General features: G+C 35.4%; 1 protein-coding gene across 1 annotated transcript; it reads right to left on the reverse strand.

Moving 5' to 3' along the window:
• Positions 1–5,287: 5,287 nt before the first annotated feature.
• Positions 5,288–17,031, reverse strand: LOC135223317 (uncharacterized). Its single transcript, XM_064261780.1, has 4 exons — positions 16,932–17,031; positions 7,266–7,330; positions 6,963–7,052; positions 5,288–5,650 (listed from the first exon to the last, which is right to left on the reverse strand). Coding segments are annotated over exons 1-4 (363 nt in total). The 5' UTR covers positions 16,934–17,031; the 3' UTR covers positions 5,288–5,444.
• Between the last annotated feature and the right edge of the window lie 1,217 nt (positions 17,032–18,248).

Here is an 18,248-nt window from a genome sequence, read left to right on the forward strand (position 1 = left end):
AAGTGAAATATATTTTGATATCTAGCTGAGGGTAACCAATGGACAAAATAGAAATCAATTGCTTTTTTAGATCGTAACTATGAGTTCCAGTAAAAGTTAAAGGTAGATAAATAACAGGTTTCTTTACGTTAGCGGTAGTTTCAGGTTGTTTGTTTACATATAATTTTGAAAGTTGTTTACCAATATATGCATTCACGTGATTCAACGGATAGCCATTGTTTTTTAAGAGTGTCCTTAGAAATTCCAATTCTTCGTGTAAATTCAAAGAGCTAGAACAAATTTTATATGCTCTGGTAACTAGCGTATATATTAAATTCATCTTATATTTCAAAGGTGTAGCTGATTGAAATTTAGACATAAGACCTGTGAAAGTAGGCTTTCTAAAGACTGAAGTGTGAAATTTATTATTAAGATTTTTGACTTGAATATCTAGGAAAGCAAGTGTACGATTATCTTCGACTTCAGATGTAAATTCTATATTAATATGCTTACTATTAAGGTACTCTAAAAAACGAAGAATCTGGTCACGACTCTTAAAAATTAAGAATATATCATCAACTTACCTCCCATACAATAAGGGCTTAAAATCTAAAGGGTAATCGTCTAACCATTTCTTCTCCATAAAACATAAAAGCTTTAGCCAGAGATGGTCCTATACTGGATCCCATACTTACACCATTAATTTGCTTATATAACAAACTGTTAAACAAAAAATACTAGGACTAAAAGTTCCTTTAACTGAGACCTGTTGAACCCGTTGACAGTATCATTATTATTTTTAAACAGCTCATTTAGACAGATGTCAATCGTCTCAGCCAGTGGAATTTGAGTGAAAAGAGACTTCACATCAAATGATGTCATAACACAATTATCAAAATTACAGTTTCTTGGACAGTTGATAAAATGAAAAGAGCCATTTAAGGTATACTCATTTGTAGTTGATGGCGCAAGGATGGGAACAAGAAACTTTGCGGTATTATAGTTGGCAGTTCCAATAGCTGATAAAAAGGGTCTCAATGGGTGATCTTCCTTGTGGACCTATAGGGAGCCCGTACAGACGTCCTGGTCTAGACCTGGACGCTTGAAGGCCATGAAAAACCTCTTTAGAGAAACAGCCAGATTTATGTAGTTTGTCTAATGTAGCTGTTACCTCACTTCTGTGTTTTTAGTCAGCATCCTGCTGGTTTGTATATCGACTTAGTATATTTACTGTTCTTTTGTACCATCCGTTTTTGTGACTATTTTTGCATTCTGCTTTATTTTATTTTATCTACTCAATTGTTTCATTTAGCCATTTTTTAATTTTAATTTTTGTTTTGTTTTAAATATTAGCTATCTTTTAACGTATTCTTATAATTTTTATACATGTCATTTTATTATTGTGAATTTGATTGCAAGAACTATAATGTCATTCATTTTAATTTTGTAGGTTGATAACGAGTGACAGTACTACTCGAAACATGTCCCAATAAAGTTGTACAAAATGCTGTTCCGGGTTTTGGCCTTGGTGTCCTTACTGATATGTAGATGGCGCTTCCCTGCTGGTGTTTCAATTGCTGTGATTGTCAGAAGATATGGGCCTACAGTTCTTCAACAATTTAGGCTGGTACAAAGGACAGATTATAAGTTGAGAAAAGTCCGCGGTGACATGCATTTCCTGGAGGCTTGTGAGAGGAATGGACTCATCCCAGAATTTCTTCACTTCAAGTTATACAACAAAACCCTCCACAGAGCCCAACATAACCAGAAGAAACTACTGGAAGAAGAAATTCGCGGTAAGCGGCGACTTTTGCATCATACTGCATTTAAACTAAACTAAGTGACTGATGTGCTGAAAAATTCTGTTTCTCATCTAGATTTCATTCATTTATCTAATTGTATAAATAGAGTCAATACCAATAGCACTGAAAAAGTTTCTCATGCGCATTCCTTAAAACTGAAAAATTTAGGTTATTTCGACTCGTCCATGTCTCCTGATAATAACATTTTCAATTATTCCTCTCGTGTATTGACTGATAAAGAAAAAATGGTTTTATCACACGGTCTTAATTTTGGTTTTACGTCTAAAAGGTTACGTTTTGACTCACACTTCTTGCTTGAATTGGAAACGTTTGTTTAAGGCTTTACAAACACATAATTTTTATATCACCAATCCCAAAGGCTACACTTATGATTATTTCAGATCAACACTTCAGCACCTTGCGTTTTCGTCCTTTTACAATTATAAACAGAGACCAAGTATTTACTTAGTACTGACGAGTTTAATATCTTACAAAGTCTAGCTAAAGACACATCCATTGTGGTTACAAAACCAGATAAGGGCAATGGTGTAGTCTTGCTGAATAGAACAGAGTATGTTGATATGATGGACATCCTTAATGATCAAACTAAGTTCCACGTAATTAAGAAAGACCATTTCAAATGTATTGTGCATTTAGAAGATAAAGTCAATAGAACATTAGACAAACTATATAATTCTGGTTGTTTCTCTAAAGAGGTTTTTCATGGCCTTCAAGCGTCCGGGTCTAGACCAGGACGTCTGTACGGGCTCCCCATAGGTCCACAAGGAAGATCACCCATTGAGACCCATTTTATCAGCTATTGGAACTGTCACGTATAATACCGCAAAGTTTCTTGTTCCCATCCTTGCGCCATTAACTACAAATGAGTATACCTTAAATGGCTCTTTTCATTTTATCAACTGTCTAAGAAACTAATTTTGATAATTGTGTTATGACATTATTTGATGTGAAGTCTCTTTTCACTCAAATTCCACTGGCTGAGACGATTGACATCTGTCAAAATGAGCTGTTTAAAAATAATAATGATACTGTCAACGGGTTCAACAGGTCTCAGTTAAAGGAACTTTTAGTCCTAGTATTTTTTGTTTAACAGTTTGTTATATAAGCAAATTGATGGTGTAAGTATGGGATCCAGTATAGGACCATCTCTGGCTAAAGCTTTTATGTGTTTTATGGAGAAGAAATGGTTAGACGATTACCCTTTAGATTTTAAGCCCTTATTGTACAGGAGGTAAGTTGATGATACATTCTTAATTTTTAAGAGTCGTGACCAGATTCTTCGTTTTTTAGAGTACCTTAATAGTAAGCATATTAATATAGAATTTACATCTGAAGTCGAAGATAATCATACACTTGCTTTTCTAGATATTTAAGTAAAAAATCTTAATAATAAATTTTACACTTCAGTCTTTAGAAAGCTTACTTTCACAGGTCTTATGTCTAAATTTCAATCAGCTACACCTTTGAAATATAAGATGAATTTAATATTTACGCTAGTTACCAGAGCATATAAAATTTGTTCTAGCTATTTGAATTTACACGAAGAATTGGAGTTTCTAAGGTCACTCTTAAAAAACAATGGCTATCCGTTGAATCACGTGAATGCATATATTGGTAAACAACTTTCAAAATTATATGTAAACAAACAGCCTGAAACTACCGCTAACGTAAAGAAACCTGTTATTTATCTACCTTTAACTTTTACTGGAACTCATAGTTACGATCTAAAAAAGCAATCAATTTCTATTTTGTCCATTGGTTACCCTCAGCTAGATATCAAAATATATTTTACTTTACAAAATAAATTAGGAAATTTCTTTAAAATTAAAGACCCTATACCAACAAGCCTTCGGTCCAATCTGATCTATAAATGGCAGTGCAGTGGTTGTGATGCCACTTACGTTGGAAAAACTACCAGATCACCCTGGATGAGATGGTTTGAACACCTTGGTAGGTCATTTCGTACAGGCAATTATCTTACAAGACCTAGTTATAGTGCGATTAGGGAACACAGCGAGGAGACTGGTCACCCTTTATATATCGATGATTTTTCCCTATTTTAAACCTCTGCCCAGTTTTGCTACAGACCTCGACATTTTAGAAGTTTTATATTCTGTTAAGATAAAGCCTTCCTTGGCTAGAAATGTAGCTGTTACCTCACTTTTGTGTTTTTAGTCTGCATTCTGCTGGTTTGTATATCGACTTAGTATATTTACTGTTCTTTTGTACCATCCGTTTTTGTGACTTAAATTTGCATTCTGCTATATTTTATTTTATCTACTCGATTGTTTTATTTAGCCATTTTTTAATTTTAAATTACTTTTTAAGTATTAGCTATCTTCTAATGTACTCTTATAATTTGTATACATGTCATTTTATTATTGTAAATTTGATTGCAAGAACTATAATGTCATTCATTTTAATTTTGTAGGTTGATAACGAGTGATAGTACTGCTCGAAACATGTCCCAATAAAGTTGTACAAAATGTTGTTCCGGGTTTTGGCCTTGGTGTCCTTACTGATATGTAGACGGCGCTTCCCTGCTGGTGTTTCAATTGCAATATATATATATATATATATATATATATATATATATATATATATATATATATATATATATAATGAACGGCATTGTCGCTTCTAGAAAGTCGGATCTTTGACAGAAAGAGGATGGCCAGCAGAAACATCAGCATTTTTCCTTTAAAACTTTATTTCTATCCAACGCCTACGTTTCGGGATACAAATCTCATCTTCAAGGCTATAAACGGAAAAATCAAAATTCTATACATTAAATCAGACTTAAATGGGGCACAGTATGATTTACTACTGTGCCCCATTTTAGTCCGATTTAATGTATAGAATTTTAATTTTTCCGTGGAAGCCTGCGCGCTAAATTTATGCAGTTCTTTTTATAATAGAAAAATAAAAGGAACGCATTTGGTGCTGCAATGCTATTTCATGAAATGTGTTTAAGCGAAGGCCTTCATCCTCATAATAATCCTATTCGTGATAGTAATAGGATAACGACGCCTTTCTCGCGATTTCTTATAAGAAATCGGAACCTGCAAGACCCTGAGCCTACTCGGTCTAAAGGAAGAGCAACTGCTTATTAGTCTGCTAACAAAACCTTTAGTGACATCCTGACCGGATCACTCTCGAACTATACTATATGATTTTTCTCTTTAAAAAAAGAGAACTCGCTCAGTTTTCGTCTTTGCTGTTGGTCGGTCAGAGTTCAGAGGACTACATCAGGACCCTTTCAACACCTTGTCACAAATCCGACTTCATCTTAACCAGGAAACCAACCACCAACTCCGTTTTCGTTTCACTTTCTCTTTATTATTCTGGATCATTCATTCAACCTTGTTCTACTACAATAGAAGTCAACAAACAAGGAGTTTTTATGATAAAAAAAAAATATTTTACCTTGATTTCGAGGTATGGAAATATCATTCCTCTAAAACTTAGGTGAATAAATCAAGAACTGAGTCTGGCAATAGTTCACATGATCAAACAAGAATTACAATTAATTCCAAATGAAAGAACAGCATTCATAGAAACTTTTAAGTACCCAAATTACAACATTTTTTTTTTACTTCCCTTTAGGAAAGTTCTCTTCTTCTTCTTTTTCTTTGGAAGACTTTAGATCACCATCCTCAGGAGGAAGGAGCCCACAAGCACGGGTAGGGACAACATTGTCACGCCGGAACTGTTGCAGAGGTCAGTCTTACAGAAACACGTTGTTGTGGTGGCGTCCTTGTCAATATCTCTGATTGGTGTTGGCACAGTCGTGCAACCTTCCTCCGCCTTTCCCTCATAGCAGTCATACTGCAGAACGTCTCCATATTCTGTCGGGTTGAAATTCGAGAGAAAATCGGTGAGGTGGTTTTTATTGTCACCCTGTGTTTCAGCTTTAAAATCTCTTCGTACAACGAAAGGTGATACAACATTGGGATTGCATAACGACAGACTTGTATACCATTGAATCTCCAGAGGTCGAACACATGTCCGTAGCAAAAACTGTCGATAATATTTACTTGGTGGCAGGAAATTAAGTTACAATTTTGGCTAGGATTAAAAAATTACTGGGGAAAAAAGTCACATTAATTTATGGTGGGCGGTAAACAAGTCACAGGGAAAAATTCACAATATTTGTTGGGGTCATTATCTACTGGATATTTACAAGTTAAAAGGAAAATTCCACAAGACGGTGCTAAGAGCAGCAATGCTGTATGGTACGGAAACAGCAAGCACGACAAAGACAGAGGAGAAGATGGATGTGGCAGAAACGAGAATGCTTAGGTGGATGTCTGGGGTGACAAGAGAGGATAGGATCAGAAATGACTACATAAGGGGGTCGACTAAGGTGGTGGAAGTATCAAAGAAAGTGCAGGAAGGGAGGCTGAGATGGTATGGACACCTGTTGAGGAGAGATGAGGACCACGCTGGGAGACATACTATGGGGATGGAGCTTCAAGGAGGAAGAAGATGAGGGAGACCAAGAAAGAGATGGAAGGACTGTGTGAGAGGGGACTTACATGAGAAAGGAATTGATGAGGCAGAAGCGCGAGATAGAAATAGATGGAAACAGCTCATCCGAAATGGCGATCCCATATAAAAATGGGAACCAGATGGGAAGAAGATTTGCAGTCATTTGTTTATGTTTTTACAGTCATTCCCAACGAGCTCGTACAGAGCAAAGTACTAAACACTCCGCAAAAATTGATGCACAGATACATACCGGGTTAAAATTTACCCTTGGGGTACACGTCTTATCTGGGAAAGATTAATGTGACTTTTCCTGTTACTCTTTTACCTGCGACATTTTTACTTGGATTCTTTACTCTACCAATTTTTAAATGCTCAAGAGACTTATGAGGCTTTTAGTTACATGAAAAAGTGTACCAAAAGTACGAGATCTTCTGCAGTAAGAACTAGGGACAATTTAAAATATGTTGCAGTATTGCCTTCATGTTTTAAGTTTATTCAAGCTCTGATATTCATCTGCTACGGGTTTTTTTCTTTTTTTTTTATATTTGAATTTTTCGACAAGGTTATGCCAAGTAGAGCCAGTTTCTCTTTTACTTGTTAAAGTTTATGTTACTGTTCTGCAGTTTTTCCTAAGATTATACTAATTATTTTCGGCTAAATAATACTCACTTGAATTGGTCTCCAACTTTACACAAGACCCACTGCAATCAATTTCCACCATTAAGTCATCAATGCCACCGTAGCATTTAATGGCATATCCTGCAAAAGAAAAAAAACAGAAGTTTGGAAATAATTATTTGTATCACTAACCTAAAAAAATAAATGTAGTATAATTCACTGTATATTGGTAAACAAGTATACTATAGTATTACAAGATGTACTATAAGCTGCGCACAACATCTTAGAAAACACCATTAAACACATCATTCACTGACGAAACAATCGCTCGGACGAGGCTGGAGGGAGACTTACCTATCTGGAAAACGGCAAAGGCCACCAGGGCAATGGCGAACACTGTTGTCATGGGGAGAGTGGACCTGTTGGAAGAATTGGGGGTCAAATGAGTTTGATGCTGTTTCGGTCACCACCATATCCCGATTCTGCATTCTAACCGTTAAATTTTCTTCATTCTAACCATTAAATCATAAATAACGTAAAAATCAGAAGAACTGCTTATGGCAACACTGATAAAAGCCAATGTTGTAAAGAAGAAACGACATCGCTGGGCTGGCTTACATCTCCGACCGATGTTCAGGTGTCAATTTATACGGCTCTTGTTGTTTACAAGTTTCAGTTAATTTGTTTATATATCTTTCACGCACTACAGGCTCCGGAGACTCAATGTAATCAATCTTCTGTTTGTGAAGTGTCCTCGCTTGCCATTCTTCGTGATATGGTTCATAATTCCTTAGAATAACAACGAAATTTGATACTTCCTGTCTCAATGCTTGACCTTAAAACATGGCGGTGCGGCAGTTCATCAAGTGCTGGCCTGCTGTGACGTCATAGGAAAACTACCTATTGACATTATATGTAATATTGTATATTTTATATACAGATATTGTATTTTCATATTTTTTAATGAAGATTAGACAAATCAATCATTTGCTGTAGTGTCCCTGTTATTGGTTAATAGCTTTACAGCCATCAGCTATCTTACCTTTGTCAGGTAATAGCAGCGCCATCTATTGAGTGGTTTTGTAGAGTAATCTCAGCGCCATCTCTTGTTTGGTTAAATAATTATTTGGTGATGGTGAGTTGGAGTTAATTTATTTTTTCTTAACTATCCTTGTTGGATTTCCGTAAGTGACTTCAATTTTCGCCCTCATTTTATCTGTGATTACCGCCTGACACCTACCACTACATATGAAGGTATTTATATTTTACATATAAGTAAACGAATAGTGTTAATCCAAACAAAGACTTCTTCTGAAACCCACAAAATCACTTTGTAACTTGTTTACTTCTAAGTATTTACATTTAGTTTTACTACACACTCGAGTACTTTCAGGCCCTATCTGTGGCTCATTTTCAAGAGATGTTTGGGATGTTAGCCTGGGTCAAGGCTCAGCAGTCTTGACCCAGGCTAACATCCCAAACATCTCTTGAAAATGGGCCACAGATAGGGCCTGAAAGTACTCTAGTGTGTAGTAAAACTAAATGTAAATACTTAGAAGTAAACAAGTTACAAAGTGATTTTGTGGGTTTCTTTTTCAATAGTGTTAATGTTATTTAACATGTTATTTAAACTTATGTTTTAGAATGGTTGAAAATACCTGTTGTGAGGTGATTGTAAAGTGATTTTGTTTATGGATATTTGTGAATTGTTCACCTATTGTTGAGGGGTATAAATGTTGACAATACATGGTCTGATTTTGTTTTTCCAGGCTCCTACCCTTACATATATATATGATGATTTCGTATCTGGGGTTACTTTTGGCCTAGCCTCATAACTCGGGCTAATTAACAACATTGACTTGTCCACTCATTTATTGATGTACTTTCGAAGCTTGTGGCCTACCAACAGTGCTAACCATCGCTTCAGATCTTCAACAAGAAGTCGTCATATTTGTTATCTCATAGAACAAATGTTGATCAGTTATGTATATAATTCATTTACCTCAAACTTAATAGATTTATTTGGCTATGACTTAATTTTGAAATATGTATTTTGTACATTTATTCTATTCATGTGTTTGTGTTCCCTCAGTGTAGCTATTATCATAAATGTAAACAGAGATCGTATCCTGCAAATAGTAGAGAATATAAAGAACCATCGACATTTGGCGCAGTGAGTAGGATTCTTGAAATATATTTGTTTAGGATGTTGATTGTATACATTTATCTACTGTACTATTGCTAATGGTGTACTGTTTTACTCTTGTTGAGGTGCCAGGAGCAATACAGGAGGATGAGGGTCATCATGAAGTCACTTTTCCAAATTTTTTACTTCCTATCTTTCCTCATTTGTTGCTAGATGTCGGGGTAAGAAAGGAATCCAATTTAATTTAAAAGGAGCCGGACTGTGTAGTGGTTTAACCAGTTTCATGTTTAGTGTTGAGGTCGTTTGCTTAGTCGACAAGTAAATGTAACCTTGTCTTCATTAATATTTATCACAAAGTGAATTTGTCAGTTTTGACATAATGAATGTTAAAAAATAATTTGAAAATGCGTTGCGTTTAGGTTACCAGGGTCAAGAAGCGGAGATATTTGTTAATAAACAACTGAAGGAAAATGAAGAGAGAGAGGAGAGAATGGCTAGGAGGGAAGCTGAGCGTGAAAGAGAAAGTAAGGAATTGGAACTAAAAATTTTGCAGTTAAAACAAAGTAATCCAGATTCCCAAGACTCTGACAATTCAAATAAATTTAAATCGTCTTTGCCAAAGATGGCCCCTTTTGATGAAAAGGTTGATGAAATAGATCTTTATATTGATCGCTTTGAGAAACTGGCCAAATTTCTTAATTGGGAAGAATCTCAATATTCTTTAATTCTTGGATCATTCTTGAGAGGAAAAGCGCTCAAAGTTTATTGCAATTTGTCTTCTGAGATTACTGATGATTATCAAAGTTTAAAGAAAGCTTTACTAAATGCATTCAAAGTGAACTCTAATGTTTTCCGAAAACTTTTCAGAGAAAGTACCATAACATCTGACGAAAATTTCTTGCAATTTAATTGTAGTTTAGGTCAGTATTTAGATAAATGGGTAGAACTTTCCAATGTGAAGAAAAATTTTGATGGGTTAAGAGATTTTGATATCGGATCAACTCTTATCTAGTTGTTCACATGATCTTGGAACTTTCTTGCTCGAACAGAGTTTTGAATCTTCTCATGAGCTTGCAGAAGCTGCTGATAGATATCTAGCTTATGGAGTTAATAAGTGTCGAAAGGGAAAACCATCTTCAGTTAAGCAGTCTAATCCACAAAATTTTAAACATTCGAGCGTATCTAAAGCAGACTCGTCTCTTGATGTTAAATGTCACCATTCTGGCGAAAAGGGCCACATTAGACCAAATTGTCCAACTTTCAAATTAAACAAAAGTTAAGTGGTAAGGTAGTTTCCAAGATAAATGTAGTACTGACTCGTGAAGAAAAACTTAGTAATTGCCTCACTGATTTTAATGGTCAATTATTCAGTCAGAGGTAGAAGTTCTTTGATACGGGTTGTAATACGGTTGTGATAATACGGTTGTGATAAGGGATACTTTAGTACCTACAGAAACTCCTCTGGGGAAGAAAATTAAAGTGTATGATTATCTACGGAGACCAATTTATCTCAACACTGTTATGTGCCATTTAGAGTCAAAATTTTATTCAGGAGTAGTGAAAGCTATTGTTGCACCAATTAAGTTTACTAATGTAATTGTTGGCATGATTGATGGGTTGAAGGAGAAAGTGGATCGTGGTTTGAATATGATTAGCGAACCTCTGGAAACTGCCAGGATTAATGTATGTACTCGAGCACAAGTGAAAAGGGGAAATTTGTCAAATGTGTCTCTTAAGCATGATAATGACGTAGAAGACTTGGGGTTTAATTATGTAGACTTTGCTTTTCATCAGAGCAAATGCGAGACTATGAAAGATATTTACAGTATGTTGAGAATGAAACTGAATTTCCCGTTAAACATAGGAAAATTAAATATGTTAAAGTTGGTGACTTAATTTACCGTAAATGTATTTCTAGTATAAATGCATCTGATATTGGCTCAATGCAGTTGGTTGTTCCATTAATATATAGAAAGTTCATCATGAGGTTGGCGCATGAATCTCTTCTATCTGGACATTTTTCATCTAGGAAGACTACAGATAAAATATTTCAGAAGTTCTACTGGCCAAGGGCTAGTTTAGACATTTATAATTTTTGTAAATCATGTCATACATGTCAAAAGTTTAGTAATAAACCTAATAAAGTTCCCATGGTAAGCATGCCTGTGGTAGATGAACCTTTTTCTCGAATTGCCATAGACTTAGTGGGCCCTATTACACCTGAGTCAAAGAGAGGACATAAGTATATTCTGACTGTCGTTGCTATGGCAACTAGATTCCCAGAGGCAATACCACTTCGTAATATAGATACAGTATCTGTTGCAGAGGTTCTTGTTGAAATATTTTGCAGAGTTGGAGTCCCGCGAGAAATTTTAAGCGATAGAGGTTCTCAATTTAAATCTGATCTTATGTCAGAGATTAATAAATTACTTTCTGTTAAAGCCCTGTATACCAGTCCCTATCATGCTGCGTGCAATGGAATGGTTGAGAGAATGAATGGAACTTTGAAGAATATGCTCAAAAAGACTTGTTCAGATCATCCAAATGAATGGGATCGTTATATTAATGTGGTTTTATTTGCTTATCGTGAGAAACCCAATGACACATTGAAATTCAGCCCATTTGAGTTACTTTAAGGTCGGAATGTTCGTGGTCCTTTGTCCATTCTTCATGAATTATTTTCCAATAATTCCATTGACACTGAAATCAAAACTACTTATCAGTATTTTGTTGATTTGGGAAATAATCTTCATGATACAGCCAAAATTGCGGTTGATAATGCTAAGGTCAGTGCTAAGAAATATAAAGAATATTTTGACAGGAAAACTACAGAGAGAAAATTCAAGGTTAATGATAAAGTATTAGTTATGCTTCCTACTGGCACAAATAAATTTGTAATGCAATGGAGAGGCCCATATATAATCACTGATTTACACGCTAATGGAGTTGATTATTTTGTTAAAGTGGGTAACAGAATTAAGATTTATCATGCTAACATGTTGAAATTGTATACTAGGAGAGTAAATGTAATTCAAGAATTGTCTACCTCTCCATGTCATTTAACTGTTGTTTGAAGCTATTGCTGATGAACCTAATTCTTTGGTATATGCATCTCCCAGTGAAGTCACTGATTCTGAAAATAATTTTGATTTCAATCTTTTGAAGACTTCTAATTATTCTAATATTAAAATTAGTGGTTCCCTTACCACTCAACAAGTTAAAGACCTTAATGATGTCCCAAGTAATTTTCCAGATGTAATGAGCACTAATCCAGGTAGTACAAACACGATAACACACAAGATCAACCTTCACACATTTGAACCGTTCAAAACTAAAAACTACCCTATTCCAATACATTTGGCTGATGAATTTGATTGAGAGATAGACAAAATGTTGAAGATGGGTATAATTCAACCCTCTACATCAGATTATTGTTCTTCTGTCGTCTTTTTTAGAAAACCAGATGGTGGTTAGAGAATTTGTATTGATTTTAGGTCACTTAACAAACTGTATTTGATGCAGAACCAGTGCCATCTATCAGTGAAACTTTGCATAAATTTAATGATGCTTCATATTTTACAGAACTAGATCTGGCAAAAGGATATTGGCAGATTCCATTGGATCCTGAATCTAGGAAGTATACTGCATTTGCAACTAAGTATGGCTTAATGGAATTTAAAGTGATGCCATTTGGTTTGAGCACTGCTTGGGCTACATTTGTCCGCCTTATGCGAAAAGTTATTGCTGGATTGTCTAATGTTTCTTGTTATTTTGATAATATTCTAATATTCAGTAAAACTTGGGATGAACACCTGAAACATTTAAGTCTTGTAATGTCTCGTTTACGTGACCACGGATTAACTGCTGGACCTGGTAAATGTAATTTTGGTTTCAATGAAATTAAGTATCTTGGGTATATTTTAGGCAATAATTCATTGCAACCAATAAAATCCAGGGTTGAAGCAATAGTTAATATGTCCTTGCCAGAAACTAAGAAGACTTTACGTTCTTTCATGGGGACAGTTGCTTATTACAGCCGGCTTATACCAAATTTCTCTACTCTTTCAACTCCCATTAATGATCTCTTGAAAAAGAAAATAAGTATTTTAGAATGGTCTGATGAACAAATAAAATGCTTTAATGAACTTAGAAATTCCTTGTTGAAAGATTCTATTTTAATGATACCTGATACAAATAAGCAGTTTTATGTAAGAACTGATGCTCCCCATGTTGGCTTAGGAGTAGTTGTCTTACAAGAACATGCTGGCTATTGAAACCGGTTTGTTATGCTGGTAAGAAATTTAATACTGCCGAGCTCAAATACTCTGTAATTGAAAAAGAATGTTATGCCAAAGTATGGGGAATAAATCATTTTAAAGAATTTCTTTATGGTAGAGAATTTATCTTGCAGACAGACCATATGCCACTTAAATTTCTTTGTGGTATGAAAAATAAGAACGACAGGTTGTTCAGATGGATCTTAAAGTTAAGCCTGCAGCCATATAGCTTTTTGATTGAATATATCAAAGGATCCAATAACATTTGCTCAGATATGATTAGCAGGTGTGTCAATTTCTGAACTTGATTCATGTACATATTAGTTTCCTTTAAGGTAGTATTTTTTTTTTACCAACTAATATAACCAAAATTAGTAGGGGGGGTTTGTCAGGTAATAGCAGCGCCATCTATTGAGTGGTTCTGTAGAGTAATCTCAGCGCCATCTCTTGTTTGGTTAAATAATTATTTGGTGATGGTGAGTTGGAGTTAATTTATTTTTTCTTAACTATCCTTGTTGGGTTTCCGTAAGTGACTTCAATTTTCGCCCTCGTTTATCTGTGTTTGCCGCCTGACACCTACCACTACATATGAAGGTATTTATATTTTACATATAAGTAAACGAATAGTGTTAATGTTATTTAACATGTTATTTAAACTTATGTTTTAGAATGGTCGAAAATAACTGTTGTGAGGTGAGGTGATTGTAAAGTGATTTTGTTTAAGGATATTTGTGAATTGTTCACCTATTGTTGAGGGGTATAAATGTTGACAATACATGGTCTGATTTTGTGTTTTTCCAGGCTCCTACCCTTACATATATATAGTATATATATATATATTATATATATATATATCTATATATATATATATATATATAATATAATAATATATATATATATATATGATTTCGTATCTGGGGTTACTTTTGGCCTAGCCTCATAACTCGGGCTAATTAACAACATTGACTTGTCCACCCATTTAATGATGTACTTTCGAAGCTTGTGGCCTACCAACAGTGCTAACCATCGCTTCAGATCTTCAACAAGAAGTCGTCATATTTATCTCATAGAACATATGTTGATCAGTTATGTATATAATTCATTTACTTCAAACTTATTAGATTTATTTGGCTATGACTTAATTTTGAAATATATATCTTTTGTACATTTATTCTATTCATGTGTTTGTGTTCCCTCAGTGTAACTATTAACATATATGTAAACAGATATCAGTTTTACTTAAAAGCTGATGATGAGGCGTGATTTAATACTTGTAATGACGTAGAATTAGATACGATGTTCAAAGGCTTATTTGGGATTTTGAAGATAAATAATAAGGGACGAAAGACTCTTCAGATATTAAAATTGATGGCAGCAGATTTTCTATCCACTGAGAAATAATTCTTGTGTTTAGGTCGGCAGCAGAAGCCAATCCACTTCTACTGACGCAGAGGAGAGAGTATAAAGCCGACCTATGGAAAACCGAGTTCGCTCCCATAGCATCGGCAACAAATCCGCACGACTGTAAATGGGTCGTGGCATCTGCTCTGGGCACGAAAAAGGGCGTGAGGCTCGCAACCTCACTTGTGAAGACTTGCTGAGAAACCATAAAGGCTCTATCCGTCTGGTGCAACCCCTTCCAAAAACAAGGAAACTAGATTATATATATATATATATATATATATATATATATATAGATATATATATATATTATATTATATATATATAATAATATATATATACGCGCATTAGGCTACAAATGTCCTTTAATATCTGATTCGCTCTACCTTAGAATTAATATATTTCTCGTGGTAGCTGTGTGGCTATAGGCGCTTCACTGTACGTCCTGATTTCTTGGTTCCTAGGTTCGAGCCCGGGAGCCGTTGAAATCACTATCAACTAAAAATTCCTCTTCAGTCAACATATATGAAAATATATTAATTATGAGGTAGAGCGAATGACATATTAAAGGACATTTGTAGCTTAATGCGTATATGTGAATCACGGTGATGTGATCAGACACAACACACACACACACACACACACAACACACACACACACACACATATATATATATTATATATATATATATATATATATATATATATATATATATATATATATATATATATGTATATATATATATATGTGTGTGTGTGTGTGTATACATATATACACGTTATCTAGCGAGGTTCCAGGTTCAAGTCTTGAACAGTAACTTGCGCATCTGGTAGTTAGTCTATTGTGGTGCGTTGCCACTGAAACAGAAAAGGGTAAAAGACTAGCAACCCCGTCAATATAGACTTGCAGAGAATAGAAGGAATGACTCGATGACGATCCAGAGAAAGAGAGACGTGTGTCAAGTTTTTTCCGCGAAGTCAAATTGACATGGAACGGAATACTCAATTGTATCTAAGGCTAAATAATATGATGATAATAACTGGACCACACCCCGGAGCAAGCACCGAACACGCTCTGCGGCTCGAAAGAAGGACGGTTATAGGATCCAGGAATCTAAAGGTTGGATCCAGGAATCTAAAGGTTGGCGACAGCGGAATGAGAAATCCCCCAAAGAGAAGGAGCTAATGACAGGAAATGATAGGCGTGAATCCTGATGGTCGCTAAGGAACCAAAATAGCCTCACTGTCGAACTTCTCACACTGTTGGACAGTGGAACAGTCTCCCTGAGGATGTCGCGTCACTGGAACTGCAAAAGTTCAAGCGAAGAAGCAATGCATTTCTACCCAGTACAATTCTCTTTGCCATTTCATCATTTAATTAAATTTTTATCTACTTATTTATTACTTTGTCAATTTATTTTTTCAGTTTTAATCATCGAACCCTTCTTTCTGTTTCCTGTTACCTTCTCTTACTTCTTTCTAATGAACATATTCTTTGGAAGCTTCAATTTCAAGTCAATGGCCCAAGTTTGTGGGCTTATTGCATATAAACATAGTTTATCTTCTAAATAATAATAATAATATAATTTCACATGAATAGTGACAGAATTACCAAAGACTGCGAAAATTACCGTAGTAAGTTGTTACTACAAAAGTATCTCACGATGTCGAGGGAATTCTTAAGGCCTGTCCACACGAGCGGGCCTGATCGGCGTGCTCCGGGTTGACGGGCAAATTTCTGGCGGGCTTACCCGTGAATGTTGTCCACACGGGTGAGGCGATGGAGAGGTGGGCGTGCCCGACGATGCCAGTAGTGTGTTCAGTGCGGTACGATGAACATGGTGCCTTCAGCAAAGAAGAAGATATTGTGTAGCATGATAATTGGTTTGTGTGTGATGAAAAAGAAGAAAAAGAAGAGAATATGGTGGAAAGAATGGCTCAGTAAAAGAAATGTATATGGTTAACGTACGTCTGCCAGGGTCGAAGCTCAAGCCATCGGGCAATTTGACGGTTTGCCCGTCAAGAGTACCCGTTAGAGAGGAGGTCCGCCGATTAGGCCCGGTCGTGTGGACAGGCCTTAAAGACACCGCCTCTCCGGTGAAGGCTACGTTAGCCTGTTCTAATCATTTAGCCTAGACCAAGCCAGCTATCCTAGACCAGGCCAGCTTAGCCTAGACCAACCAACCAACCTACTTACATCTTGCTGGAAAGTCGTCACTCGTTGGGATGTCTGATGCTGACGAGACTTTCTGGAACACTGCTGCGCTGCTCAGATGAAGTTTTCTCAAGCCCCTGCCTTTATCAAGAAGAAAAAATTAGGATTAGAGAGAGGATTGGCCAGTTTTCTAAAAAAAATGCTATTGTATATTTTTATCTTTCAGGGAGGTGTTAGAAAAATAACGATAGTCGTAGAAGAATACCGCAGTTATTTATTTGTTTGAAATTGATTACAACTTTATTATAACCGCCGATCAAGTCGAATATTTTATGCTTAGTTTATGAAGCGTTAGTCACCTTTTATTATTATTATTATATTAGCTTGTCCGGGAGGTATCTGATGACCAAAATCTCAGCAGCCAATTGTCGGTCTACTTTCAACATTCATTTGAATCCGAGCGGACACAGCAAATATTGACTAACATGATATAACGGTATATCCTTTCACGAGACCCATTAACTTGTATACAGTATCAAATCCTTCTGCGACCAGATTAGGGAATCATAGATAGGCTTTTGTTATTTTTGTCCAGCATTTTAGATTCTTCTTCACTAATCGCATTTAGTCGTAGAAAGGTTTTGTTTCTTTGTAGCTTGTGTAGATTTAGTTTCCGTTTTTGTTAAGGCAGTTTCTTGGGATATAAATTCCATCTGTTTTCAGTACTGTTTTTGCGCTGATGGGATTCTGGTATCATCTATCATATTGAATATGCAAATAGTGCTGGTATCATTTTAGAGTACCAGTAATATCAACAACAAAAAATAACGTTTTTAATACTTTAGTTAATGCTTGTAAGTTGTGAGTATTTAGTTATTCGCTCATTCTCCTTTCCAATGATGAAATGACATAGCCTTGCTTTCTTGAGAGTGGATGTCTATCAGTTGAGCCCTTCACCATTTTCTAACACTAAACTGGTCTTCATTAATTTTTAAATAAAATAGTTCTGTAGATTATTACTGTTGATAATTTTTACCTGATGTGGTGTAACATCAAGTTACTAGGTAAAATCTCTGATGACTGATGAATCCAAAAGTATTCTCCCCATTTAACAAAATTTCTATATTTCCGAACATTATCATTAATTATGCCTGATTTGCATCTTAATACATTTACCCTAATACATGTACTGAAAGGATTCTGTTGAGGATGTCCTTTTCCGTGATACTTGTCATCCTGAACCTATTCTTACAAAATTTGCTTACATTCGCTGTTGGGATGTTAAGAAAATTCTTGATCGTCTTGATAGCTGGGGTGGAATTCCTGATGGTTTCTTCGCTTTGATTGTTTGTTTTTTAA

This window comes from Macrobrachium nipponense, chromosome 8 (genome assembly GCF_015104395.2).
Source record: "Macrobrachium nipponense isolate FS-2020 chromosome 8, ASM1510439v2, whole genome shotgun sequence".
NCBI classification, from domain to species: domain Eukaryota; kingdom Metazoa; phylum Arthropoda; class Malacostraca; order Decapoda; family Palaemonidae; genus Macrobrachium; species Macrobrachium nipponense.

Bases quoted from the DNA above. Each gene is read 5' to 3' on its own strand.
- LOC135223317 (XM_064261780.1), bottom strand. The intron at 7,053-7,265 runs GTAAGTCTCCCT...TTTCTTTTGCAG, and splicing joins CTTTGCCGTTTTCCAGATAG to GATATGCCATTAAATGCTAC. The intron at 5,651-6,962 runs GTGAGTATTATT...TCAACCCGACAG, and splicing joins AAAGTTGGAGACCAATTCAA to AATATGGAGACGTTCTGCAG.